This window comes from Micropterus salmoides, unplaced genomic scaffold (assembly GCF_014851395.1).
Source record: "Micropterus salmoides isolate LMB-PRFRI ecotype aquatic unplaced genomic scaffold, ASM1485139v1 Ms_hic_scaffold_4, whole genome shotgun sequence".
Classification (NCBI taxonomy): Eukaryota; Metazoa; Chordata; class Actinopteri; order Centrarchiformes; family Centrarchidae; genus Micropterus; species Micropterus salmoides.
In genome coordinates this window covers 29204452-29232271 of record NW_024043372.1, presented here as the reverse complement: position 1 = coordinate 29232271, position 27820 = coordinate 29204452, and the positions used below count along the sequence as shown (strand labels likewise).

The following is a 27820-nucleotide window of genomic DNA, read 5'->3' as shown; positions in this document are numbered from 1 at the left end:
ACGTAGTTTACTTCAATGCATATTATTATTTGAGTAAAAAGTTTTGGTTTTTTTTAATAAATCATACATTTATAACATAAATGTATAAATCAGGGCTGCTGATGCTCACATTAAGAGTTAAACAACTTAGGCTACCACCCTTTGCCCTCAATCTATTTCAACCATCTATCAACCACTTATTTAGTTTTTTTAAAAAGTGTTTTGGAGTCCAAGTTGCTGACTCGGGAGTCCTGGGGCCTTGACAAGAGTCCTAAAGCAGAATAGGAGCTATTGTGGAGCCACTGTGCTCCGTGTATTCATTTCACTAGTTGCGTTTCACTTTTTAATTAGACCGTTTTTCAAAAAGGAGCCATATGCTATTGTTTTTTTTTAATGAATGATTAGGTCGTGAATACCATTTCCATCCCCTCCTGACTTCACATCACACCAATCACCTCTCAAACCTAGCCTATGTGAGCCGTCCTTCTATTGTTATGCTAATTACACGCGTCCGCCCAAACCAGGGGTTACATGGTCAAATCCACAAGAGCTCTCAGTGCCTATCGTCTTAGTGTTCTTCTTGACACCCACTCATAAAAAGCCATTGTGAATTTGACCACTGTATTCTGTTTCTTCTCTTTTTTCACCTTGAAAGCAAAGCTTTTAACTACCACATCTCAAACACAAGTGGACAGAAGGGTTTGAGGAGGTGGCACTTGGATTTGAAGCCAGTCAGGACAGGTCACTTTCCTCCAACCTGTAAAAACCGCAGGTTTGTGAAATGCCATCTTCCGTTTCATCTCATCCAGGCCTGCATGCTTAACACCTGATAGCCACCCTGAGAGGATTTCAGCAGACTTGGAAAGACTGCCTGGCAGCTGCGCTGAAAAGGTGGATTTGGGCGAAGCTCGTTTCTTACCCTCTTATTGTGGATAATTCCGTGCTTAGTGTTTTTTTGCTTCTGTAGGCAGTGAATGGTTGGCACAGCAAGCCCAGTGATTTCTCTGTAACATATGGGAGTTTCAAGAGGAGGGGGGTCTGGGATTACCAAAGACTGAAACGCAATCTCCCATTTTCAGTGACTCAGCGAGCCTGTTACACGACCAGATATTTCAGCTTCGGGGTTACAAGATGACAATGGCATCTTTTAAGTCCATCCTCAGCGAGGCTGGACATTGAAACTATGCGTGACCACTGAGCCGGACCTTTAAGATTGAATGAGCATGTTTGGAACGGTACCTATTCCCACCTTGTAGCAACAGGCACCTGGCCTCCCTCAAATGCACTTATAGCGCGCGCGACTTTGACTGTACACTTCTCCCGGTACTGCGATTTTTCCACCATGGTGGAACACACCGGCCTGGACATTATGTGTCTGAACAAGCACTGTCACAGTTCCTCCTCGTCGTCCAGCTCCGAGCCCGACAAGAAAGTGTTCTCCAAACTAAAACTCAGCTTGTCAGACTATCCGAGGAAGAACGCAGAGATCCTCAGCGGCCAGTACGGTACCAATGTGCTGCTGATCGGGGCGGCGTTGATGCTAGCCCAGGGTCCCTCTATCAAGCAAGAACACCTGCTGTCCTTTATCACCGGCCTCATGATCCTCCAGCTGATCTGGATGATGTGGTACATCCTGGTGCGGGACAGACGGAAGAACACGCGGACCGAGAAAGACGTCCACGCCACCACATGCTGGATAAGAGGCGAGTGTGTAAGATTACGCGCAAGATTACAACAGTAAATGCGCAAAATAGCAAATTGACGTAATTCTTTTCCACATGTTCGGTAATTAGCCTACTAAAAACATAATCTGTTTGACATATTAGAGAAAACCTTTTACCATATAAGCAAAGCAAACTTCTTTCATCGGTGGCAATAATAACTTGATCTTTATTTCTTTTTCCTTGGTAGGTGGTTTGACCCTTCTTGCACTCCTTTCATTGACTATGGACGCTTTTAGAATCGGGTACTATGTTGGCTATCGAACTTGTCTGTCGGCTGTGATCGGGGTATATCCTGTCATCCATGCAACTCACACCATAGCACAGGTACGTTTACAACCCCGCTTTAATACTGTGATAATCTTTCAGCAGTGTTAGACACTTTTTCCTCTTCTGTGCACCACTTAACCAGGTAGCTCTTTGAATAATGTGCTCTTTGTTGTTGAGGTGAGTACAGAGTTGCTGCCACAATATAATCCTGTCATTGTCCTTGTTATCTGAGTGTAACTGCATATGGCAAGGGAAATCCTTTTGATAAAGTGACTTAAATCATTCTTAAGTAGATTTTTCTGTTTATGAAATATGTTTTAATATGCCATGTTTTGGATAATGTTTTGCACAGCTTTTTACATGAAGTTTTTTGTGTTTTGTTCAGGTGCATTTTCTCTGGTTTCACATCAAGGATGTCATCAAGAGCTTTGAAACATTTGAGAGGTATACGTGAAATCCGTGATATTATGACTTAACAAGACTTTAGTTGTTGTAAATCAATTTGGTTGCACCCATAAATCATGCTTGGATGTCACAGTCATAAAACATCTCACCAGCCACTAAAGAACGTGCAAAATCTGAATACATGCACATCAAGACAAATTGTACATATCACTGCCACTTGCTATTTGATGAGTGGTCATCAACCTTTTCAACTGTTCCCCTCAGATTTGGTGTAATCCATGCAGTCTTTACCAACCTCCTCCTGTGGTGCAACGGTGTGAGGGCAGAGGCTGAGCACTTCTTGAACAACTATATGAGAAGACTCTCTGCCCTGGGCTACGAAAACTTCACTATAGGTAAGGGCCAAGAGGTTGATTGCTGGCTTGTACCTGGAAGAAAACGACAATAGTCCACTTGAGAGCTCACTTCAGTGGATGAAAGAAAAAGGAAGGAAAGGAGGGTTTGCGAGGGGAAGGGAGGTTAGCTCGGCAGCCCAGTGGGTCTTGTTTGTGTTGAACGTCTCTCTATTAGGTTTCAAGAGACGCACAGTGTTGCTAGTGCTGAGGCCCCCTCCCCAGCCCTTTCCCCACACTTCAGCCACCACCGCCCTCCCTGGCAACCCCCCACTTGACCTCAGACGGCTTTGTCCCCATGCCGCTTACTCCCAAGGGTGCTGCAATTACAGTAACTGATACATCTAAGCCCAGGGTTGGGGGATTCGGCTGCTCCTCCTCATATCCGGCTGACTGTGAGGCTGGCTGCTCCCTGACTGTTGTTCCCTTTTTAATTAAAGGGTGCAGTTCCATAGTGGTGGCCTTTGGGGGGTGCGGGTGGGGGCACACAGCAGGGTTTTGTTGAGATGATCTCTAGAGGGCAAAAGCATTACCATAGCGTGTTGTAGTGGACTTGACGAGGAGTGAGCAAGGATAAAAAGTGCATTGTCATCAGCATCTAAGATGCTCAGGCGTTCCGAGTGAAATTTCAAAGTCAAATCAACAGAACATGGCTAATGAATGTTGACCACCAAGAGGTAAGATATAAAGTTATAATGGAGTTTTGTGCTGGAAAAGATAGCCCATGCATTCATTAACAAACAAAACATGAAACTTATTTTTGATTTTATAGGTTTCTGCCATCAAAATCATTTAAATCTGCAGTGCAGAAGAAAAGTACTGGCTTTTTCAGTAACCTGAAAGTTAAGTTTCATCACAAATCTAAAAGCGTTAAAAACAAAGTCAATCAACAGATGGCTAAAAAGGGCCATCCTGGTGGCCTCGTGGTTGAAAGGCAAACCATAAATACTATCAATAATCTGAACAGATGTTGACACTCTTTTGCCTTCAATTTAGTGTGAGCATAGAAATATAGTGCGCTTTTTCCTCTCTTCTGTGGTGATCCAAATGATTTGAAGTGGCAATAGTGTAGAGCAGTGTTCCCCAACCTGCGGTCAGGACCCCCACAAAGGGCTGAAAAAAATCTGAAGGGTCATGAGATTATTAATACCATATTTAAACTACTCAAGATTATGTAAATTTTTTGAGGCCATCTGCGAATGTTTGCACAAGGCAGTCTTGAAATGTACTATTTTGAGTCTATTTTCATATTGATGAACTTGTGAAATCCTATGTATCCTTCTATGAAATATTTACTATTTTATACGTATGTCCTGATACATGGCTTTGTTGATGTTGTCGTGGATAGACAAACAGTGGTAACGCAGGGCAGCATAAAAATAGATTTCTTATGAAATTGCATCTGTTTTTATTTGTTTTGCAGAGAACTCAGAGCCTCTCTGTAACTGCACCACCAGCACTTGCACCATGTTCTCCAGCAGTCTCAAATATCTCTTTCCTTTCAACATTGAGTACCACATCTTTGTCTCCGCCATGCTCTTCGTCATGTGGAAGAACATCGGACGGACCATTGACCTTTCTTCAAACCATAAAAGGCTGGCCACCAAAACCCAGGGCCTCATCTTAGGCCCCCTTCTGGGTCTTCTTGCACTGGGCAGCACTATTGGAGTCCTGGTGGTCTACATCACCCATTTAGAGGACTCCCTCCAAACGCGTCAGTCAGCCATTACCATGTTCTACATTTATGGCATCGTCATGCTGGTGTTTATGTGCTCTGCCAGTCTATCAGGTCTGCTCATATACCGAGCGGATAACATGCCGCTGGACACCTCCAAGAATCCGTCCAGACAGCTGGACACAGAGCTGCTGTTTGGGTCCTCTATCGGCTCCTGGCTCATGTCCTGGTGCAGCATAGTGGCTGTGTTAGGCACAAACAGCAGCCCTTCTTACCGCTGGACCAACTTCGTCTACTCTCTGCTTGTTGTGCTAGAGAAGTGCATCCAGAACCTCTTCATCATAGAGTCCCTATATCGACAGCCAGAAGATGGAGCGAGGAAGGACCCTGAGTTACCAGCTGCTCCCGAAATCTGCTCGGTGTCGTCCTCTTTGGCCCTACCATACAACGGCATCATCAACCAAGGCTATGAGACTCCAGACATGGCCTGTGTGACCATAGAGAACAAGCAGGAGGAGAGCGGACAGGTGTACACATGTCCGACGAAACCTCCTGATGTGCCGCTGCCTGTGGGAAACAAAGTAGTGAAGCCCCCAAAAATAAAGAGGCAAATCCTGAAGAACATTGCCATCTTCCTGCTAATGTGCAACATTTCAGTAAGCATTTGTGCTTGTCAAAATGATAATTGAATGTACATGAGATTAAATTAGGGTAAAGTACGTTAGTGGCAACCAACTATCTGAAAGATATATTTTTTTTATTAACTGAGTGCTTCCTTAAAATTAGAACCTTAACCAGAGTTACTCATCTAAATTTCCAGTGAATGCTCCTGTAAGGTTGTTTTCATTTACTGTCTTTTTATCAGAAGCAGAAATTACACAATGTTGTTTTAAAGCTGCCCTAATCAATACTTTTATATTAACAATGGATCAATTGATGATGTGTAGTAGTAGTAGTAATAATAATAATAATAATAATAATAATACACTTTATTTATCTAGCACCTTTCATACAAGAAATGCCAGTTGAAGTGCTTTACAATAAAGAAATCACATGCACCGAATGCTTCACATGAAAATAGACATAGAATGAACATAAAAACAGGAAATACCATAATGAATGTAAAATAAGATGGAAACTTGAAAATGATAATAATAATAATAATAATACATTTTTAAAAAGCCATGTAGTGTAACGTGATATGTGTCACTCGTAGTGACACATATCGCAAACCCAAAAGTTCCCCTCAGCTCTGCGTTTTGGTTTGACAGCACACAACTTTATGTTTTTTGAGGTTCATCAAAAAGCTCTAAAAATCCATTGCAGATGGACAAAGTTTGCAACTAGCTGTTGAATGTAGTGGAGCATTTAGGTGCTAAAGAGGCAGATGATTCCCTCAATAGTTGGTGGAGACCAAAGTAGAGCTAAGGGAGATACTTCCATTCATGAGGAAATACAACTTCATTAATTCTAATGTTGCTCCATATCTTCTAGATGTGTAAATAGGCAACTGTTTTCTAACATATTAGCGATAATAGCTTAATAAGGTGATAATATGACAATGTTATGTGTACAGCTAGTTGCACTGCCCCAAAGTGCACCAAAAATTGCAGCTTTACCTAATTTAATTTCTTTCTTTCCTTCAGCTGTGGATCCTTCCTGCCTTTGGATGCCGGCCACAATACGACAACGGGTTGGAAGAGCAGACATTTGGCTTCAGCATATGGATCACAGTTCTCAATTTTGCTATTCCTTTGAACCTTTTCTACCGCATGCACTCGGTTGCTTGCCTCTTCGAGGTGTTCCGCCAGGTCTGACAGAATAACAGGTGACTGACAATGCCAGATAACATACAGGAACACTTGTCACCGCCTGCTCCTGAGAGCGTCTCACAGCGCAGGTCAACTGTTCAGACTTGAAAGCAAGCCGTGGAGACAAACAAAAACGAAAGATCCCTCAGTGATGGGGATTGCAGAGGAAGACGAACCTATTAGCCTATGTTCCTTGAAGAATTACCTTGTATAACGCAAGGCTTATTAAAGATGTTGGTAAGAAGAACCTTTGGTTTTAAGAATTTCAAAGGGGCCCTTTGTACCTTTTTGTTTAGTAGTCAGTTTTGTACTGTTTCATATTATTAACTGAAAGTATAAAATAGACTACTCACAAATTTCTGCAGCTAAGCCCCTGAATGGCCTATTAGTCTCAAATATCTAATAAGGTAATAGTACTGTATTTACCAGAGCCACGAGTGCATTGGTGTACCACTTGACCCATATTTTATGGATATGGTTCTCATTTACTTCAAGTAGTTTAATGGAACGGTATGCAACACTTGAGCAACACAGATAGTGACTTAGCACTATATTTTGAATAATCTTTATGAGTTGGACTAGAGTTCTCAGAAGTAGCACCTGCCTCTCTCAGTCATTTAAGGACAGTTTCCTTTTGTATGCTGATTCTCTGTTCTGTCAAGTTGAAAGGAAAGTTGTGTTCAAAATGACGTTACTAGGTAGCACTGTTTTGTTTGATCTGTATCCACATTTCATTGAGGTGAGATAACACATTTCCTCTCAAAAACTGCTTCCCTTCTCTACCGTGATTACATTGAATTCATGTTAACATAAAAGGCACTCTTTTAATATTGTTCAAATCAGGTGCATATTGTTAAAAGTGGGAATCTTATATCAGAATCGTTCCAGGATTATTACACCAATATAAAATATGTTGGTGAAGAACAAAGGTTGCTGTGATCACAACTGCTATCCCGGACCAGAGACTGTGTGTTTACATCTGAAGGGTCAGCAACAAAAAACATCCCAGTCTGTGATATTACATTTTTCTCTTTGATATAAAACACATATACTGTATACTTGTACTGTATCATTTTATATCAAATCAAAGACTTCCAGCAAGTTCTCAGCCTGGTGCTATCCACTGTATGTGCCAACTTGTGGTAAAATCCTTGTTTTTTTAGGTGCAAACTGCAATATTATATCGTAATATATATCAAAATCATCATTCAGACAATGATACTATTTTATGAAATTCCAATGAAATGGTGCTCATATGAAATTATGTGTACAATAGTGATGAATGTATATCTTTCACCTACTGAAATAAATGATTTTTCATATACAAGACCTGCTCTTGTGTTATATCTTCTCAAGTTGTCTGCACTTCCTAACTCTAAGGATCTCTCTGCTTTTTTCGCTGAACTTCTGAATAGGCAGCAATTGTAGTAGACCTTTGCACCACAGGATGGCGCCACGTAGCCTATTTGTGTTTTTTTGGAGTTTAATAGGACAGTCCAAAAGCGTATTTACACTATATAAACTTCTACAGCTGGGATTATTGCGCCATCACTTCTTTATTCATGTCTGCTCTTTCACAAATATGAATGAAACACATAAAGACTCAATTTAGGGGGAAACAAAAGTACACAGAATAATATGTATTGACACAAAGTAGGCTAACTGAATTCATCATTTTTCTTTGATTTTCATTTTAAATGCAACTACAAAAGGCTTATTTTACATGATAGGCCTACATACATTTACATTTTAGACATTATCCTCAAACAGGTCCACAGGCATCATACTTTTCATCTTTCAACATATTAATTCACTGGATGTGGTAACATCTGTCTGTATCTAAAGAAAATGTTGTGTCGGACACAGGTTGCCTGTTGCCTCCTGTCATGACATCCAGGGATTATAGGTTAGGCTACTCCAGAGATTTTGGCATCGGGCGTCGGGGGATTATTTTGACGTAGTGTCAGAACGATTTGACAGGCACGCAGACATATCTAAAAATATCCGTGACGTTTCAAAGCCGGAAACGGTGCTGCTGCTGCTGCTGCACAGACATACGACGGTGCACAGAGCGCGCGGACCTCCTGGCTTGACATGCCCGCTGAGAGTGTGAATGTGACTCACCTGTTCAGGCAACTCTGAAAAGTGGATGAGCTATGACCTCCAGTCGGCGGTCGTCAGAGGGCAAAAATCCGACAGTACTCAGAGAGAGTCTGAGAAAATACTGATTTTTCTATATTTAAAAAGACCCATTGGCTTTTTTCGTGAATGCGCATGCATTACAAATAAACGTGGCTTTTTATATCAGTCTGAAAATGTGTTTAAAAAGGGTTTTGGTGGTTTAACTGGTGTTCCAATTTTAGTTATAGGGGAGTCTAGCAGGTTATGGTGCTGGTAAAGAAGTATAAATCAAATCAGATAGATAGATAGAGCATGTTCCAGGCTGTTTGCTTTTTCAGCACCATGGACAGCTCTGTCTGTGCTATAACTTTGGACTGCATGTGAGGCCACCTCCTCTTGAATGAACTTGGTTGGGTGTGTCTGCCACCTATAGAGTAGGCTACATGATGAAATGCAAATGCACCCAGTAGCTGCTTTTTAATATTCTTGTCTATATAGTCCACACACATACATACCTGAGAGGATAGACAAGCCACAATTATTAGACAGCCCTCGAAAGATTTAGAGTTTGGAATGACACACTTTGAAGTTTGCACCGACGGAAAACCCTTAAAATTTTGACGACTTCCTCACACCCCTTTTCTAAATAACGCAGTACACTGTTGTGCGTAACACCATGCACAAGGGAGGCGTGTGTGTGTGTGTGTGTGTGTGTGTATCTTAGGCTGTAGGGACTCCCTCCTCACCCACACCGCGCTAAGGATATCTTGGACTGAGATATTCACAGAGGTAACCAGGTCAGACGACCGGACCTGCAAGGCTGCAACATGCGCCCGCCACTGTTTGCTGCGTTTCAGCCCCTCAGCTCACCTGGCAAGTCACTCGGCTCAATTTTAATGCGCTCACTCCTCTCTTTCTGTCTGTTTTGCACTCCACATCAGGCTGGCAGCCGAGCGGGTCAACGGGGACAATATGGTGAGTGGATCATAACTGCGCCCGTCCCCGCGCACGGAGCAATGGACTGCAGTTTTACTTGAAGAGACACATGGAGAACCCAGCCAAGTATCTCTCATCGGTGCAGGGGATTGACTCTGTACCGGCACCCCTCGGAGAGATTATGTGGAACAGCACCGAAACGGAGGCAACTAACGACGGGAAGAAGGATATGGTCGTGCGTACGGTGACGGGCTGTCTGCTGTCCCTGCTCATCCTGTGGACCTTGCTGGGGAACATCCTGGTTTGCGCCGCGGTGCTGCGCTTTCGGCACCTGCGGACCAAAGTCACCAACATTTTCATCGTCTCCCTGGCTCTATCGGATTTATTCGTGGCCATCCTGGTGATGCCCTGGAAAGCTGTGGCAGAGGTGGCGGGGTATTGGCCGTTTGGAACTTTCTGTAACGTCTGGGTCGCCTTTGACATTATGTGCTCCACCGCCTCCATCCTCAACCTCTGTATTATCAGCGTGGATAGATACTGGGCCATCTCAAGCCCCTTCCGCTACGAGAGGAAAATGACCCAGCGAGTTGCCTTTGTAATGATTAGCATCACTTGGACGTTGTCTGTGCTCATTTCATTCATACCGGTCCAGCTAAACTGGCACAAAGCCAGCGATGACGAAATGGCTGGGACGCACAACTCTTCCACGAGTCGGCAGATGGAGGAAAACTGCGACTCCAGCCTGAGCAGAGAGTATGCTATATCTTCTTCTCTGATAAGTTTCTACATTCCCGTGGCAATTATGATTGTGACTTACACCAGAATATATCGGATTGCACAAATACAAATTAGAAGGATTGCCTCCCTGGAGAGAGCGGCAGAACACGCGCAAAGTTGCAGGACCAACAGAATAGAGTGCCAACACCACAACACGTTGAAAACGTCGATCAAACGGGAAACCAAAGTATTCAAAACTCTTTCGGTGATTATGGGTGTCTTTGTTTGTTGCTGGTTACCTTTCTTCGTCCTAAACTGTATGGTCCCGTTCTGCGACAGACCGTCCACAGACCGGGACGCAGGTCTGCCATGCGTCAGCGAGACGACTTTCGACGTCTTCGTGTGGTTCGGCTGGACCAACTCCTCCATGAACCCCATAATTTACGCCTTCAACGCCGAGTTCAGGAAGGCCTTCGCCAGCCTCTTGGGCTGTCGTAATTTCTGCTCCAACACACCCGTGGAAACTGTTAACATCAGCAACGAGCTGGTTTCATATAACCAAGACACCCTCATCCACAAGGAAATCGCGAACGCCTATGTCAACATGATCCCCAACGTGGTTGAATGTATTGAGCAGGAAGAGACTTTTGACAGGATTTCACAGTTTTCTCACAACAATGAAAACGCCACCGACTCGGTTTGTGACTTGGAGGACTGCGAGGCAGATATCAGTCTCGATAGGATGTCACCGTTCACACCCAATGGATTACACTGACTCCACCTTTGTGTCTCCCCGTGCGTAATTGGATGTATTGCTAATAATGTCATAGTTCATTTCAGTTCCTTTGTACCAGAAGTTCCCTACCACAGGGAGCCACAGGTCAGGGTGTACTGAGCTCCTGAACAGCGCCCCTTGCAGCTGGGGAGGGATCAAGTGACTTGCTCATGGACACTTCAGCAGGGCGCATGTCTCTGTAGCCACCGGGCCACCCTGCCGCCGCTTTGCGTCATATATGAGATGTGATGTTGTTGTCCTGTTCTGAAAAAAAGTGATGTGTAGGTGTTTATTTACATGACAAGTGAAGTCTGTGTTAATTTGTTCAAAGGTTCAGTGTAGTTCAAGCTGTTGTTTACTGGAAGGCTTCACTAGGAGCGTCCTTGTCTCATGTCCACCCACTTGGGGGGGGGGGGGGGGGCACAAACTCTCTTGAGGAATCATAACGGAAACGGAAATCTTTGCTGCTTAAATCCCCGTGTGCGTCCAGTGCCCGTCTTTCCACGGAGTATGAAAACTGAGGGCAGCCTTACAGACAGTGCAACCAAGAAAATTCTACTCAAATGCAGTCATTTCAGCGCCTTATAGCTTATTCAAAGTAGAGTTTTGAGACATGAAAGGAATGTGTTGCGTGGAGTTTAAGTTACATGATGCCAAAATGCAGTATTAAAGTGTTTGCCCACTGCATCCACCCTAGTGACTCCTCCAGCACACCTGCTTTGCACCTCATGGAGTATTATGCAGTTTGATCCAGGCTCAGACAGTCCGAGGCTTTGATGGAGCGAAACATGATGTAAAAGGCACAAAACCCAATGCTATAAATGCATAAAAGTGAGCCCATTTACACTGGAATCACTGAATAAAATCAAAGAATTTTGACCAGAATCAGCAGTCATTGTATGAGTCAAAACTCTAACTCTTTTCTGTGATCTTTCCTTTCTCATTGAGGCCAAAACGACTGATGGGTTGTGCTTCATCGACCACAGTCAGCTCTTATTGAACTAACAAAAGAAAAGAAAGAATCAAGACTGTCCTAAATGACCAAAGATTTCAAGGAGTGAATCAGTGACCCAGTACGGCTGCAGCCTTTTGTTGACTAGAGGAATTGATGCTACAGAAAGCCTACACACACACACACACACACACACACACCCCACACACACGTGAGGCCACTAGGCCAACACAACTGGATGTCATACATTACCTCTCCCACACATCCCTCTATCTTTGTACTGTACAGATGACCTGATATGAATGTATACTACTGTCCTTTAAACAGTGAAGTGTGTCATCATTTGCCTAATAAAATGCTGTCATGCTGAGAGGAACAGAGTGCTCTGGTATCTTCCTGAAGGTCACATTAGTGTTTATGGGTGTCACAAATGGACAGACTTTGCAGTGTTGGAAGATTTTAACCTTTAGTTTAACTTTCGTTTTACCCATACTCAGCAGTGACTTTTCTCTCATGCATGCCCACCACGGAACATTCATCTTTTTAAAGCTTGTTTTCTGGGTCATGTTGCCTCCTATTGACTGTTTGACACTGAAAGAGTGTCCGGAAATGTTGGCAGAAAAACAAAGAGTGAGGTATGACATGCCACAGAGGTTCCCAGCGGCCTCAAGCTGGGGACATTGTGATTATGTGGTGTGCATAGTAGAGGCTGCTGTGCTCTCCTCCAGGACATTTCCTTAGGCTACATCCACACTACTGCGTGTTAGACTGACCTGTCTTCCACAGGTTCAGACATCTGATATATTTCCTCGGGCAGAGAGGTTTCAATCCTGCTGATAACAGTGGTACAACTGTGTAGGTAAATCCTGAAGAAGCAGCTCTGCTCTTCATGCTGGTGTATACTCTTGATCTGTACTCCGATTTAGCTTTTTTTTCTTTGAACCAATATCAGGACCATATAGATACTTCCCTTATGCAAGTAGGCTACTTAAAGCCAGTGAATATCAAAATACCTCATTAACTACTCTCTGTCTAACTGCCAACAGCAATCAGTCTTTCTGCCAGACAATAACAAAACCTACTGTCTCCTTCACCGTTCACATTTATTTCAAACTAAATGTTTCAATCCTACCATTTGCCTGAAATGGACTTTCATTTTGGATGCTGGCAACTTTACCCCTATCTACAATGCTTAAAGGTTTTTTTAAAAGTAGAGATGAGTGAAAAGAATTTGGAAACTGATGTGAGAAGAGCAGGAATAAGAGTAGACTCCCTGTCTGAGAGCAAAAAGATGCATGTTGCAGCTATAATACATAATGTTGAAAAATAAAGTCTGTGCCAATTACCTCAGGTGCCCTTGTTGTCTATATTATGTAGACTAATATATAATATCACAAGAAGCAGTTTGCAGCAGTATAGTAATGTAAATCGTGACAAACAATTAATTAATCTTAAACAATATAATACATCTAAAAAAAAAACTTGTGTTTATCCATGCATTGCCTTATGCTGCGTTCACTGTCATTTACGTGAGATACACAGGCAGGGATGAAAGAAGTAGAGAGCCTTTACTTAAAGGGAAATTCCTCCAATTTTACACATCAAATTCTGTTTATACGTCTTGTGGAGTACTACTGCATCAGTGGAAAAAAGTTGTCTAAAGCCCTTTATGGCCCCAAAGGAGGATGCTTAAAATCTGATGAATTAAATTTGAATTTGAAATTCTGTAGCCCACTCCGCTAGCGGCTTGAAGCTAGATTAGAATACTCCAGAATCCAAACTGTCGGTAATGTAAGCGCCAGCTTTTCACAAGGAAGAAGAATGCGTGGAATAAAAGAGATGATATCTCTGGCTCTGCAGCATTAGTTTTAATACATTTTTGCTTAATGCTAAATTGTTTGTGCATTATTTTTATGTAAAAGTGCTAATACAACAATGTTAAATACACCATTACAAATAATTGTCCTGCATTCAAAATCATACTTAAAGGGAGAGTAAGCGATTGTAATCCAATGCACTTTTTGTTTAATCAGCAAATATTTCGTCACGGTTCGTTAGCTCTCTGTCTCACTTTTTTCTACACAGCCTGGCTCTTTAAATCATAAAAAAAGAAAGTGGCGTGTACCTTCCCTTCCCCACAACATGTTAACACCGGTGAGGCGTTTCAATGCTGGAGAAACCTCAGAGATTTGAAAGAAATGAAAACCGACACGCAGGTTGAGGTGCAGGTGAGTAACCTTAGCGTTGCTGTTTCACACAAATGATAGGTCAGTACTGTCTTGTCTGTTTGTTGTTATGTTTGTGATGGCAGATCCCCACTGGTTAGCTTTGTTAGCTTATGCAGCAAATTTTTTACTCTTGGATGCTGTGTTTATTCATTACTGTTGAAGTTACTAGCGGTAATCATACTGATAAATATACTATAGTCAATTGCTTAGACTTTGGCTTTGAAAAGCATTTAATAATTTTATTTCATATTTTAGTATTTAAACGCTTCAATACATATTTAAATATTGACAAGCTTGTTGTCACACTTTCTGAGTACTGCAGAAAACATGCCACCTAACTTTAACCTAAGCAGACGTTTATAGATTATTATACTGAAGCATCAATGCACAAGCAAAGTTTTACTTTTAATGATTTTATTGTGATGCCCCTCCCACTTTCTTGCAGGCCGTCCTGGCTGACCCTCAGCAGGCAATTGGCCAACATGGGAGGGTCTTCAGCTGATCTACTTCTTGGGTGTTCCAGTCTATAGGAGTTTGTCCATTTGTGTATATCTTAGTTTTATTAAATTACATTTGTTTTAAGAAAATCTCTTGCGTGGACTCGATTAATGCTTAGGAAATTGAATCTACACCAATGCATAAAGTTGTAAATGTAAAATGTTTAATTAAATGTACTATATTTCCCTCTGAAATGAAAGTGGAAAGTTGCATAAAATGGACAAGCTCAAGTACACGTAACTCAAAATTGGACGTCATTGGACTATTGAAGCATTAATGCATACACAGAACTGTAATGTAGAAGCTGATTGACGTGGAATTAATTTGAACCACTTTACATACTGTTGGGCAGTATAATCTTTAATATCGCATCATATTTTGTTGTTATAAATTAAGTGACTAACTATTGTAATGAGGTGGAGTAAAAAGTACAAGATCTCCTACTGAAATGTAATGGAGTAGAAGTATACATTGGCATGAAATGGAAATACTCAAGTAAAGTACCTTTTTGAATTGTAAGCTAGCACATGTACTTAGTTACCTTCCCCACCTCAACACAGGGACAAGTGGAGCAAATAATGTCTCAAAATATATCTCCTTGTAAAGTTCATGGTCCTGTAATTATTCAGAATATACAGAAAACAGTTTAAGTCGTGTAAATGCAGAAAATATTTACAAACCCACAGGGGCGGACTGGCACAATAATTCAGGCTGGGAATTTGGCTTGACCCCAGGCCAACTTGTTCACACAAACCACCAAACCACTAATTTTTGGGGACTAACCCTATTTGTTGATGTAACAGGTACCAATCCAGGTAAAGTCTTTGCCATGTGCCATGGCTTTTGGGACTGATCACTAAAGTAGCCTATGTGAATATTGAGTTTTCAAGGTATTCTCAGGCTATGGGTGCACCCTCAAAAATTCCAGAGAAATAGCCTAGGCTAGCTACACTAACCATAGCACATACAAATGTACAAGGCTAGACACAAAACAGCCATTCTAGTCTGTGCTCAGACCAGAAGCAGTGCGTCCCAGAAGTGTCTCTCCGCTCTGCTCCAGAGTGAATCATAGCCAGTGTATTTTCAGTCAAACAGCCCAGAGAACATGAACTGGGCAGGAAGTCAGACATAAAACGGAGGAGAATCCTGTCAATTTTCAAAATAAAATACCCTGTGCAGACTGCCAATCACATCTAAACAATAAACACAGTTAAGAAAAAGATAAAAGATAACTACATAGCCTATTTAATCATATGTAGACGCGCATAAAGCAAGCACTAATCACCAAATCAACAAAATGTCAGCAAAATCAGGCAGACTTTTTCTGAAATGCTCCCTGTGTGATGACGGAACAAAAGTGGACCACAGAGAGAGCTGTGAAGAAGGTAGTGGAAGCACAAAAGGACAAAATAAAAACAAGTCATTAACGTGGGACAGGCTGAACGCTCAGCTGCTGAAATGCTGAGGGGCTCCTAGTGGAAGTTGACACCGGTCAAAAAACAGAACAAAACCTCATGCACCATGCTACCTCTGCTTGTGGAGAGAGAGGATATGGTGGTTGCGCCGGTTCTCCTACTTGCTGGATTAGGATTATAAGAAGAAGCTTGCTAAAATATAGCTGCCACTGGTCAAGTTGATGGGAAATCCGGGAAATCCCCCGACTCTCCCAACGGCCAATCTGCCACTGCAAACCCATATCACATAACTCAGGCAGGGAAGGAAATGTAATATAGATATAGACATATACATTTGCTGTAACTCTAAAGACAATGCTGTTTTCCAGAAATTAAGACAATGTGTTTTTTCCCCCTAAATTCACATAGCTGCCAAGGGAATTAGATTCAATGACATTGAGATGAAAGCCTGTTAACTGAAACCCTGAGCCAGTGCTTCAGTGTTGTTGACCTCCCACCTCCATCCTGTTTCTGATCAGTGTTTCCCCCGTTGAGATGAAAGATGGGTGAGGACGGGAGAATCTGTAGATCGGGTTGTGTCTGTCAGACTTGAAACGTAGGTGGCATCTCAGTGACATCTCAGCAGACTGTGATTAAAGTCAAGATCACAGGCGACACTGGTGTAATTTTGATCAAACTTGAAGGATTGGTGCACTTTGAAGCTGCATTTTTAAAAACCTGGCCTCATATGCAGGGTATAATTGAAGGTCATCCTTTCACATTTCCATAACTTACCATAACTTGTGCATGGAGCTGTGTGCTAATGTAATTTAACTCTAACTGAAATGAAGATACTAAATATTTCCAAGATTATTTTTTAAATTTTTTAATCTGATCATTTTTGACTTACAAAGAAAGAAATCATCAAGCACTTAGGCACTTTTTTGAGAAATTGTTGACTAACTGAGTAAAAAATGAGAAAGCAGCAGCATTCCCAGGGGTTGAGCTGTTTACTTCTTTTTGTATTGTGTCCTTGCAGTGTGGAACAGATATGAAAGGTGGTTTGACCTCGATATCCAGCCGTGACAGGAGGGCTGGAGAGGAAGTGGAGGCAGGCTTAGGGGGGTTACACCATCCGTCAGGACACATTCATCAAAATCACTCTCCATCCTCCTGCACACACGTACACATACACACACACACACATGTGCATACCACACACACATTTAAAACTCTCTTCACTGTCTCTTTTCTCTGTCATACACACACACAAACGCACACAACATCTTTTGTTCGTTTCCCTATCTCCTCTCACTCTTCAGCATGCTTCCTTTTTTGTCTTCAAATGATTCCGGTCATCTAAGGAAAAGCAGAGAGCCAGTTTAGCTTCCTGTTTCGTGACACCAATTTGAGCTTATCATAGGTCCATGAGCGCAGCGCAAAATTAAAAATCAAGTTTGACCTGTTTTATCAGACAGTCCACCACTGAACTGGGAATAACTTTGACAATATTAGTGTCACGCCTCCTCCTCCCGTCCCCTTCTCGCACACCTACACTTCCGTGTACCAAAGAGACGATTTCAACAACGCCTACATTTTAATGATGGCATGTTTTATTCTCATGATAAAAGAACGTGTCTTAATGAGGTTCAGATCACCATGCCACTGTTGCATATCAGTATGCCTTTTGCTCTTTGAAACTCCTTTCAACTCTCGCTGCCATCCCATCTGCTTCCTATCTCTGACGCAGTCTCAGGTTTTAAGTTACTTTCAGTGATCTTGGTGTCTCTTTTCCCAAAAGGCCACTGCTCCACTCTGTACGGTTGCCCTGTGTCATGCACTAACTCTAACGTGGGCAGAAAAAAACCTCCTGCTCTGTCCTGCTGATGCAGGATGCCTAGATATGCAAAGACAATGTTTGGAGGATTTCATACTTTGTTACACCCTCTTTCTGACATCTTCTCTGTTTGTTTTCATCCTGTGATAGTCTGTAATGCAGAGATGCCATAAAGGACGAAGGTACATTGTTAACAATGATCTTTGAAAATCATGAGCATATAATCCAAGGGTGGAAATACTATATTGTTGCATTTTTGGCCGGAGTTCATTTGTAATCCAGGCTGAAATGTGTATGTGTGAAATGTAAAGCAATATGAAACTTCCATCCATCATCTATATCCGCTTATCTGTGCAGGGTTGTCGGGGACTGGAGCCAATTTCAGCTAACACTGGGCGAGAGGCAGGGTACACCCTGGACAAGCTGCCAGTAATATGAAACTTATCAACTTATCAAGAATGTTTCTTTAAGCAAAGAATAAAACAATATAGAATTATAGCATATTAAAAGCACAGATTATGAGAAAAAAGCATGTTAATAAAAGACACCTATGAACCGCCATCGCCATTTCACTCTTTGACATAACTTCTTAATATTTTTTCCCTGGTTTGTGGAAGTCTGAAATTGTATCCTTCTGTTTCTCTATAAGCTCAAATATTTATGATTCAATGTGCAACAATCAAAGCTTGGAGAAAACAAAAACATCCTTGCATATTATTTTATTATTTTATTTTATTTAATCAGTAGCTAATCTGCTCCATCAGGACTGTGTGTGATGCGGTTTTATCAAATTTGATTACCAGTGCTAATAAAAGAGGCAACATGAGCAAACGTCCCACAACTGTCATCAGATTTTGATTAAAATATTATATAATATATTAATATAAGTCCTGAAGGGTGCTCAGAAGCACACAGGGCACCATCTCTCACAGAAAAAGCTGGGAAGAAAAAAATTTAATTGTCATTATAAAGTAAACAGTCATGTTGTACAGGAATCAGAAATCACTGGGACTGTTCATGTCAAAAGTACATTCTGTATAGACAACACTGAAAACTGACAGATCCTATTCTCATAATTACAAGACGGCATTTTTTATAAATATGAGATAACGCTGTGAGATAATTTTCTTGTTATTATGAAATGCCAAAGTCATGTTTATGAGATTCACAGCAGGAAATAATGTGATAACCAGCAATGATACTAAAGTCATAATCGGAAGAAAATGCCTCTGCATTGTGCTTCTGTGTGACATTTTATTCTATCAGATAAGAAGTAATCGCATAGGTAATGGTGAACAAAGTCACAGTTGAAAATTGTGTGTGCAGGTCCTAATGGCTTGTCAGTGAATTGTTTCATCAGAAGGACCACTGGGCAAATAGTCTGCACCAAGTCAATATGAGAGCGAAGGCAGTGAGGCAAGAGTTATATAGTTTTATGGTAAGGATGAAAACATTTACTGTATGAGGTAAAAATGCTCCCCACTGACCAATGAAAGTTCCTGAAGGAAGGGCAATTGTGCAGCGACACTGAATACCTGTAGGTACAATGAGCTGTAGGTCGGCAACTTTAACACTTTCTGTGGCTGTAAATCAATCATCTGGGGATCTTCTGTTCAGTGGCTCTGCATCCCTCAACACTTCCTCATTACCATCTATCAGACAGTGATAATGGATGGCTGCTCTCCAGGAAATTATAGTTCATATGAAAGGGGTCATGTGCACATTTATTGCACTGATCAGCAAGAGGCCAGTCTGTCAGCTCAGACTGATTAATGCCAATAATGCAAATTATGAACTCAGTTAATGTAATTTGATTTAATTTGAACTAGTTATTTGTCTGATCAATGTGTCTCTCATATCATGATGTGTTGGAACAATGATCCTATGATCTTTCTAAATTGAAATGTAGAATATACCGTAGTAGCATAATTGTCTTCTCTTGTATTGTCTTCTAAAATTTAGAGATTTAATGCACTGAATTCATCTTTGATTTGTCATGTTGGTATATTTTCTTCTCCAGCTGTAGCCTGTTTGTGGGACAGCAGTGCTGCTCTCTGCTTGGTAAAACGGAAACATTTGGGAAATGAGGTATGTAATGATTATGAAACAAAGCCACAAAAAATGCTTTCACTACTTGGCTGTATCCTAGAAAACGTAAAAAAAAAAAAAAAAGATTACACCAACTACCACGTGTGTTTATGGTAACAAGAAGGTAAGGTCAACAGCCATCTTTAAAGGAAAAGGAAATGTCTCGGGCGCTCCAGGTTGTCCCCTTCAGGTTAACAGCAAACTAACGTGACCGTGCGTTCCTCCATTGTGACTCCATAGTGATGAGACAAATGTGACAGCAATTACTGCCATGATGGTGGCACAATGATTCATTATCATAAAAGCTATTATTCCAGAGGAGACCTGTATGAGTCATTGTCTCCTGCGTGATATCACCTGCGATGATGGACAGAGTTGATTTATGAGCTGCTTTGAAGAGACCAAACTAAGACCTTCTCTATTGAGTATGTGAGGGAAACGGACTTTGTGGACAATATGGCAGTTTCCAGAATGATCATGTAGTTGGGCGCAGCTAATAAATTAGTCTTTTGGCTCTTTTATACATTTTAGTTAACAAAGTGCTTGGAATATTGAATTTAGCTTCTACCGCAATCACTCAGTCGATCAGGTATTCTTTATCAACATCTATCCTGGCTGCAGCAGACAACTTATATTAAATATTTTAGCATTCTTTTATTAGCATGAACAATGAACCTGCAGAGAGAAGACTGTGATAAATTGTAATCAAACTTGATCATCTGCCGTGATACAGTCTGTTACCATAAAATGTAATAGCAGATTAGTCACAGTTGTCCAAATTATTTCATAATTATTTAAACATGGACCACATTTATAGATGAACAGGAGTAAGAGTCTACAGCCATGCTAGCAGCTCTGTGAGGCTGCACGTAGGCACGGATGTGCTTTGTGGTAAATGCTAACATGAACACAATGGCAATGCCAACATTTACTAATTAGCGCTAACACACAAAGTACAGCTGAGACTGATGGGAATGTCATTTGGGTTTTTTTCTCACATTTAAAGTTTAGATAAAGACAGGAAAGGCAGAGAGGGCAGGACTCAGTAAGGACTCAACCTTCGTATGTGGTACGCACTGGACCAGGTGAGCTACTGGGGCGCCCACTAGAATATCATTAGTTTTAGAGCTATTCAGTCATTATCCAAAGTAATGGACAAATTAAAACTTTGTCATAACGATGATGGCGCTAGATGAAATGGATTTATCTGGGACATGAATATCTGTAAAACAAATCATGATTATCTATCCAGTTGTCACTTTATATGGCCATTATTGTATTCAATTCAATCAGTTTAAAGTGTACTCATTCCAATAACAGGGCCTAGACAGAGTCCTGCATTGTTATTTTTCTTAGCAGAACTATTTGCAAATGTGAGTGGAGACTTGTGGAACTGAATCTCAATCAGTGTGTGCATACTCTTTTTGCAAATGATATTTCAGAGATGATTGGCTAAAGTCTGTCTGCATTGTACACTTGCCATCTAATTGGCTGACTGATGTGCTTTATTAATTTAGCTAAAGTAGTCACAATGTGTCTTATTTTGATATCTTATGGTATGTTTACATTTATTGACAGGGAATTGAAGCATAGGAACCTTCCACATCTTTCTCTGGTTTGTTCTGTTTTCTTATTCTGTAATGATTTTTAAATTTTCACTTCACAAGCTTTAAATGGCCTAACCTCAAATTACGTAAAAGATTTATTGACTCCCTATATGCCTGGGCGTTCTCTGAGAATGGTGGATGCAGCTCTGCTAGTTATTCGTCTATCCCGGCTTGTCACCAAAGGCCTTTGCTGTTACAGACCCCAGACTGTGGAACACCTGCCTTTTGAAATCAGACAGGCTTCAACATTGGCATCTTTTAAATTCTTTATTAAAACACCTTGTAACCTTGTTCAAAATATATATATATATATTCAATATCTTGCCCAAGGGTACTTTAAAATACAGACTTGAGGAGTCAGGGATCATCCACCTACCTTCTGATGAGTGGATGACTGCTCTACCCCCTGAGCTACAGCCACTTATTATTTTTGTTGCTAAAATGCAGCATCTTTTGTGTGATTGTCAGCGCATGGAGAAAGAGGACAGATAGTGACGTCACGATTGTTATATGTCACATTATCTTTAGGGTTGAGCTCCTGTAAAGGTCTGATCCTAGAATCGCTCTTGATTGATTCAAACAAATCACACATTAGTTTGAATTGCTTCTGACATAATAAAAAAAAAACTTTATTGACTATTATGTCTGGGTTTTTTGGCCTTGTTGGTGGGTATGTCTGGCCTTGCTCATTTCCGACAACTGTGGTTGTTTAGCATGTGAGCGTCATGTATGAAGGAAACTGAATATGCTCTGTAAATATTAATTAATTAACATTTATCTCCCCTCTGCAAATCTATGCGCAGATATTTTCAATGACAAAAGAGTTAGAGTCAGATCCCACTGGTACTCCTAATAAGCTTGCTTCTGCCAGTCATTCAGCTACCGGCAATATTTTCCTCCCACCACAACAGTCTCTCCGCCTGCTTATTATGCTGTTTAGTGTCTGCAAAGAACATCTGCCGTTTCTTCTGAGAAGGAACTGGAGTAAAAATTTTACAATCATTTCTTATCAAATAATATACTTAATGGTTGATGCTGCTTTAGTGTGATAAAGAGTCCTAACTGTATAAAATAGTGCAGTGTGAACACAGGTCTTCAGATAGATCAAGCTATTAATGTCAGCTTGACAATAATCATGATATAATAACTCTTTTTCAGATTCCTATTACATGTAATTGTCATGTTGAATATACTTTTTACATGAGTGAATTGGAAATAGAGTAAATTGCTGAAATGTATTATTGTTATTTAGTATTAGTTTATGTTTTAGCCTAATCTGGGACAGATAGAATATCAAGATAACCAGGGCTGCCAACTTTTCAGTTCATGTTCAAGTGAAATAACAGAATGTAGCTTCATATTTTTGGGAGCTCATTCCATTTTGTATGCAGCATATTTGAACCCCTTTATTACTATAACGTACTCCTCCTAATGAGGAGATTGACCTTGTGTGACTTCTTAAAAGGTTAAGCGCAGTGCCTTGGTCAAGGGCACTGACTGGAGAAATTAACCTAACATGGTGGGGGAAACCGGAGCACCTGAAGGAAACCCATGCAAACAAGGGGAGAACATGCAAACTCCACACAGAAAGGCCCCGCCCCAGCCTTCCTACTGTGAGGCGACAGTGCTGACCAGTGAGAAACTGTGCTGCTATGTTGTGCTTGAAGTAGCAAAAATCATTAATGTGCCATAACTCTAATAGTCCTATTTTTCAGAGTATAGCTTATACACCTAGCTGAATTCCCCATTATGTGATTTTCAGTGGGGTTACGGATAAAATGTGCAGAGAGTAAGACAGCTCTCGACAGAAACAGGTTGGCTATGATAGCATCAACACTGTCGGATGTTCTGTATGCATCACCGGGCATTAGCTGCTTATTCAGTACAACATGCTGCAATTGGATTGTCAAGCTTTCAACCCCACTTGCGTCAAGCAATGTCAACAACAAAGAGCCTTGCAAATTTGTGCGAGCATGTCTCTGAAGGCTTCAGAAACACTGTCTCCTGGTTCAGTAGGGGCCTCTGAGATGAGGTGAACAGATGTTGCTTTACATGTTGTCTTCATTCTCTCCATCTGCGAAAGAGCGTCTTACACTGAGGCAGCAGTTTGTGCACTGGACCTCAGCTGTACAGCTGCTCCAGAACAATCACACACACACACAAAAAAAATAACCCATAAACACGTATACACTCCAGAGATACTAGAGAGGTTACACAGGAGCAGCCATCATGTCAAACATGTATGTTATCATGTTCTCCAAACCTCATTCAGGCACTAATTGTTTGGATCTGCGATTTCATCAAAAGGCAGATTAGTCTGCTGCTTGTGCTGTCTGCATGTATGCAATTATAATCTGAGATACTTCCCTGCTAATTTCTAATTGCCACGAGTCCCACAAGACCACTGTTGATGATGTCATTGTTGTATCAGCTACCAACACAATCAAGTGTGCAGTTTATAGATGTGAGAGGTTGACAGTCACATTGTATCCTGGTCAGGTAATAACTATCTATTTCTGATCCACTGACAGACATCACATCATTTCCTGGAATTACATTAAATCCTATAACAATTGAATTGCAACATTGTAAATTAGTCATGAAGGACTACCAAGAAATGTGCACTTCCTCCACCATATATGCCTACGTCAATGTCAAAGAGAGTGAAAAAAAGCACTTGCAACACCTCCAAGAGTATGGCAAGGACAGCAGGTAAACAAGTAAACTCTATTTTTTATGAAATGGTGCTGAGTATAAATAATTCATTTTGTCCTGCAGCAAGGGAGCAAATAAAATGTCCGATGGGGAATAATCCTTGGAGAATGCCCTCACAAAACAAGCAGGGCCCTCTTTCTCACACCATGTCATCATTTGAAGTAGGAGCAGGGCGTTGGGGGGAGCGGACAGAGAGTAGAGGCGGTGTAACTGAATCCATGGTGCTGTGCTGTCTCTCTGAGGGTTGATCTGTGACGACACGGGGAGTCAGCCATGTTTTATCAGTGGCAGGTAGGTGGGTAGTGGCTTTGCTGCCCTCTGAGGAATCAGGTTGCAGGCCCTGTCAACTGACACAGCAGCGGATATTTATGTGTCTGTGTGTGTGTATGTGTGTGTGTGTGTTTGTGTCTGTGACTGTGAAGGGGAGACTGTGTGTCTTGATTTGGTAAGAGAGAACATTGTGGCGATAAGGAAATATGCTAGGTCAGGCAAAAGTGAGACCATGTTCAGTGCAGCAGCAGAAGCATGAACTCTGGCTCTAATGAGGGAAATTTTGTACTTTTCCCTCCACTATAATTATTTGAAAGTTACTTCTTACCTTAAGATTTTACACAAAAATTGGATAAATGCTAAAAAAAAAATAGTGGTTCACAACCTTTTTTGGTTTTTGACCCCTTACAAAAAACAATGTCTGGTTGGGACCTCATGACCCCTCAGATTTATTTTCTGACCCTTTGAAGGTGGCCACTGGGTAGGAAACCACTGGAATAAACTATCTAACCATATATAAAGTAGTTAAAACTGCCTTGCCTGGCTACAACAGTAAAATGCTGCTTGATGCATCAGTATTTAAACAAGCTAATGATATAATTTATAATGCTATATCCCTCACAGGGGAGGTTTTCCTGCAAAATGAGTACATTTACTTTTGTTAACATTTGACAGTAATTTTGCACTCAAAGTACTGAAAGTGGCTAGCTTGGTACAAAATCTTTATGCTAAGCTAAGCCAACCAGCTGCTGGCTGTAGCCTTACAATTATTGTTCAGACATGACAGTAAAATAGATGTTCTCATCTAACTTTCTGCCAAAAGCAAAACAGTTTATATTTCCCAAAAATGTAGATAAAGTATTTACTAAGTTTTGAATACAAAACTTTTATTTGTTTGTTGTAGGTTGTTTGTTGTTTACATTGTGGTATCACACTTTTTCCACTGCTGCCAGGGTTGTTTATTCAGATTCATGTATGATCACTATGGAGACAGGTCCTTAAAGTGAGTGTTCACATCCAGGTCATCTGTGAAAAAGTCATGTTAAATAAAATACAAATTGTTGTAAAAACAGTCACTGAAAATTATTTAGAGATTTAAGTGAATCTTAAGGTGTGCAAAGTGTAATTCTTTCCCACCACCACAGAAAAAACAATCTGGATTTCTGGGTGACCTAGGAGAATTATAAGCCATAAGCACCAGCAGAGGAAAATTGAAAGATACAAGACTTGATGGAAATCAGATCTAAAAGAACTGTTCCATGGTTTTGATAAATAAGCTCTGTGTTTCTTATCTGTGTCTCTAGAAAGATTGCATGCTCAGTAGCGCAAAGCATTTCCTCGACAAATGGAGCTTGATATTACTTTGTCACATTGCACTGTTTCCATCAAGCCTTTGTTAGTCCCATAATGCCATAATGCCAGACTGCCACGATGTATCTGTCAAATGGATTTCACTACAGTACTCAATGTAACAACATTTGCTGATCCATACAACTTTGATTCAGTACAGATGTGTTAAACTGTCAACGATGGCATTAACAAAATGGTCATAGTCCAGCAGTCTGGTCACACAACGCACAAAGTGCAGCATATACTGAATAAAACAAATCCAACATTAAGTAATGTGTTCAGTAAATAAAAATAGTAGTGTTCTATAACAATGTGAGCCTGAGGAGTGTAGGACAAGACAATGAGTAATGTTTTTCTTTTCTTCAATAGGTCAGATCTAGATTTAGATATATGGTAAGTCTCATCTCCACATTGAGTTGAATAACCCCTTTCTAAGAAGTGCTGTTTAACCTCTAGGGCCTTCTCTATGACATTTTCATCAGAATGGCAGAGGCATCTTAATCTATAAACCTGGCTTTGGGTAAGCTGTATTTTAGAGCTCTCGGGTGGGTGCTGCCAAGTATGTTGCTGTTTCTTTCTTGTATACATAGTGTGGTAATACGACTCCGATTATTGAACGAAATCCACATATCAAGAAAGGATACTTGTTGCAGGTCATGCTCAAGAGAGACTTTTCAATCAGAATTACAACCATTTAGATAATATGACTCCTCAGTTTTTCCCTGAAAAAGGCAACACACATCATTAAAAACATTTGAGGATTTCTTGATAAAAGGGGTTGTTATCAGGATTGAATAAATTGTGTTGTGATGAAAGAAACCTATATAAAGGTTGGTGTAATCTGGAGCAAACCTAGAACCCATAGATGTGCCTTATAAATAGAATTATTTGATCTTAAGGACCAGGGAGGCTAATTAACAAATTAATTCAGTGGTGGTGGAGGTTGGTGCGATCTTGAAGATGAAACCCTAAAGCAGCTAGTCCCTTCTCATGGGATATGTTTGTTTAAAGGTTTTCCTTATCTAAGGCAACCAATATAGTATCCCCCAATTTTATTAATGACATCGGTAGAATCCTTGATCTATAATTTCAACATGTATCTATTGTGCTTTGCAAGCTTTACTTACTAACCACCATTGACTGCTGGTTTGTGATGCGTGTGTGGTAGTGCTGTGTTTCTGCGAATGTGAATGGTATGAAGTTCCTAACCTATAAATAAAGTTCTTTGAATATAATGGAAAATATGGTTTGATCCAGTGATCAACAAAATTCGGACAGAGTCTCCAAAAGAGAGCCATTACTGGCTACAATGGGTCTGCCTTTGGGTTCTACAAGGCTTTAATGGATTTTAGGCAACATATAGAACAGGATGTTTAAAATTGAGAAAGTGATGTTGATCTTTACATATTCAGTTAATTTCCAATGCCAACCACCAAAAGGACAAGAGCAAAGGCATTGAAATTGACTAAATAGTCTGTTTATCCACTCAATTGTAAGCTGCAGCATGACTGGCTAACCACCTACAGCAGTAACTGAGCGCTACGTCCAAGGCCAAGTAGTACAATATTAACTAACTACATTAGTATGTGGTTACACACAAGTCACACTACAGGTTATGTAAACATTTTTAAAAAGCAGCAGCACAACCAACACATTCACTTTATAGTACTTCTCCAATGGAGAGGAGCTTGTCTTGCATGCCATTACACTTCAGGGTAACGTTAGCAGCTCTGACCTGCTCTTTATTGGACTCCAGCAATCCCAGATACTTAATGTTACCCAAGATAACTTTAATTTTGCAAACACATTTGTTAGTTCTCATTCTAAAAGTCTTGTTGTAATGTTAAAAGTATAAACACAAGTCTGAAAGCTAAGCAACACGATATTGATAGATAATATTATTGATTTTAGGCTTTTTAATATCAGCTGTACACTGCATTTCAAGAACAATGCTTATTTCCATTTGTTCTACATGCATCATCAACTGGTGTTTTAATCAATGCTTGAAGTGGAAAACAGTAAGTGCAAGTACTCCCCTGATTCACATGTAGGTGTGTGTATGGGTCAGTATCAGCAAAT

General features: G+C 40.8%; 2 protein-coding genes and 1 long non-coding RNA gene across 3 annotated transcripts; all 3 read left to right on the top strand.

The window, feature by feature from the left end:
• Window positions 1-835: 835 nt before the first annotated feature.
• On the top strand, window positions 836-7467 carry otop1 (otopetrin 1). The gene is made up of 6 exons (XM_038697379.1): window positions 836-1682; window positions 1891-2027; window positions 2356-2414; window positions 2640-2770; window positions 4191-5098; window positions 6089-7467. Exons 1-6 carry the CDS (start codon window positions 1322-1324, stop codon window positions 6257-6259), a joined length of 1767 nt encoding a protein of 588 aa, XP_038553307.1. The 5' UTR covers window positions 836-1321; the 3' UTR covers window positions 6260-7467.
• Window positions 7468-9176: 1709 nt separating this feature from the next.
• Window positions 9177-11193, top strand: drd5a (dopamine receptor D5a). The gene has a single exon (XM_038695613.1). The coding sequence runs from the start codon at window positions 9420-9422 to the stop codon at window positions 10800-10802; it is 1383 nt and encodes a 460-aa protein (XP_038551541.1). The 5' UTR covers window positions 9177-9419; the 3' UTR covers window positions 10803-11193.
• A 2488-nt stretch (window positions 11194-13681) lies between these two features.
• Window positions 13682-14569, top strand: LOC119885537. The gene is made up of 2 exons (XR_005441362.1): window positions 13682-13982; window positions 14428-14569. It is a non-coding gene; the product is annotated as an uncharacterized LOC119885537 (long non-coding RNA).
• The last annotated feature ends 13251 nt before the right edge of the window (window positions 14570-27820 follow it).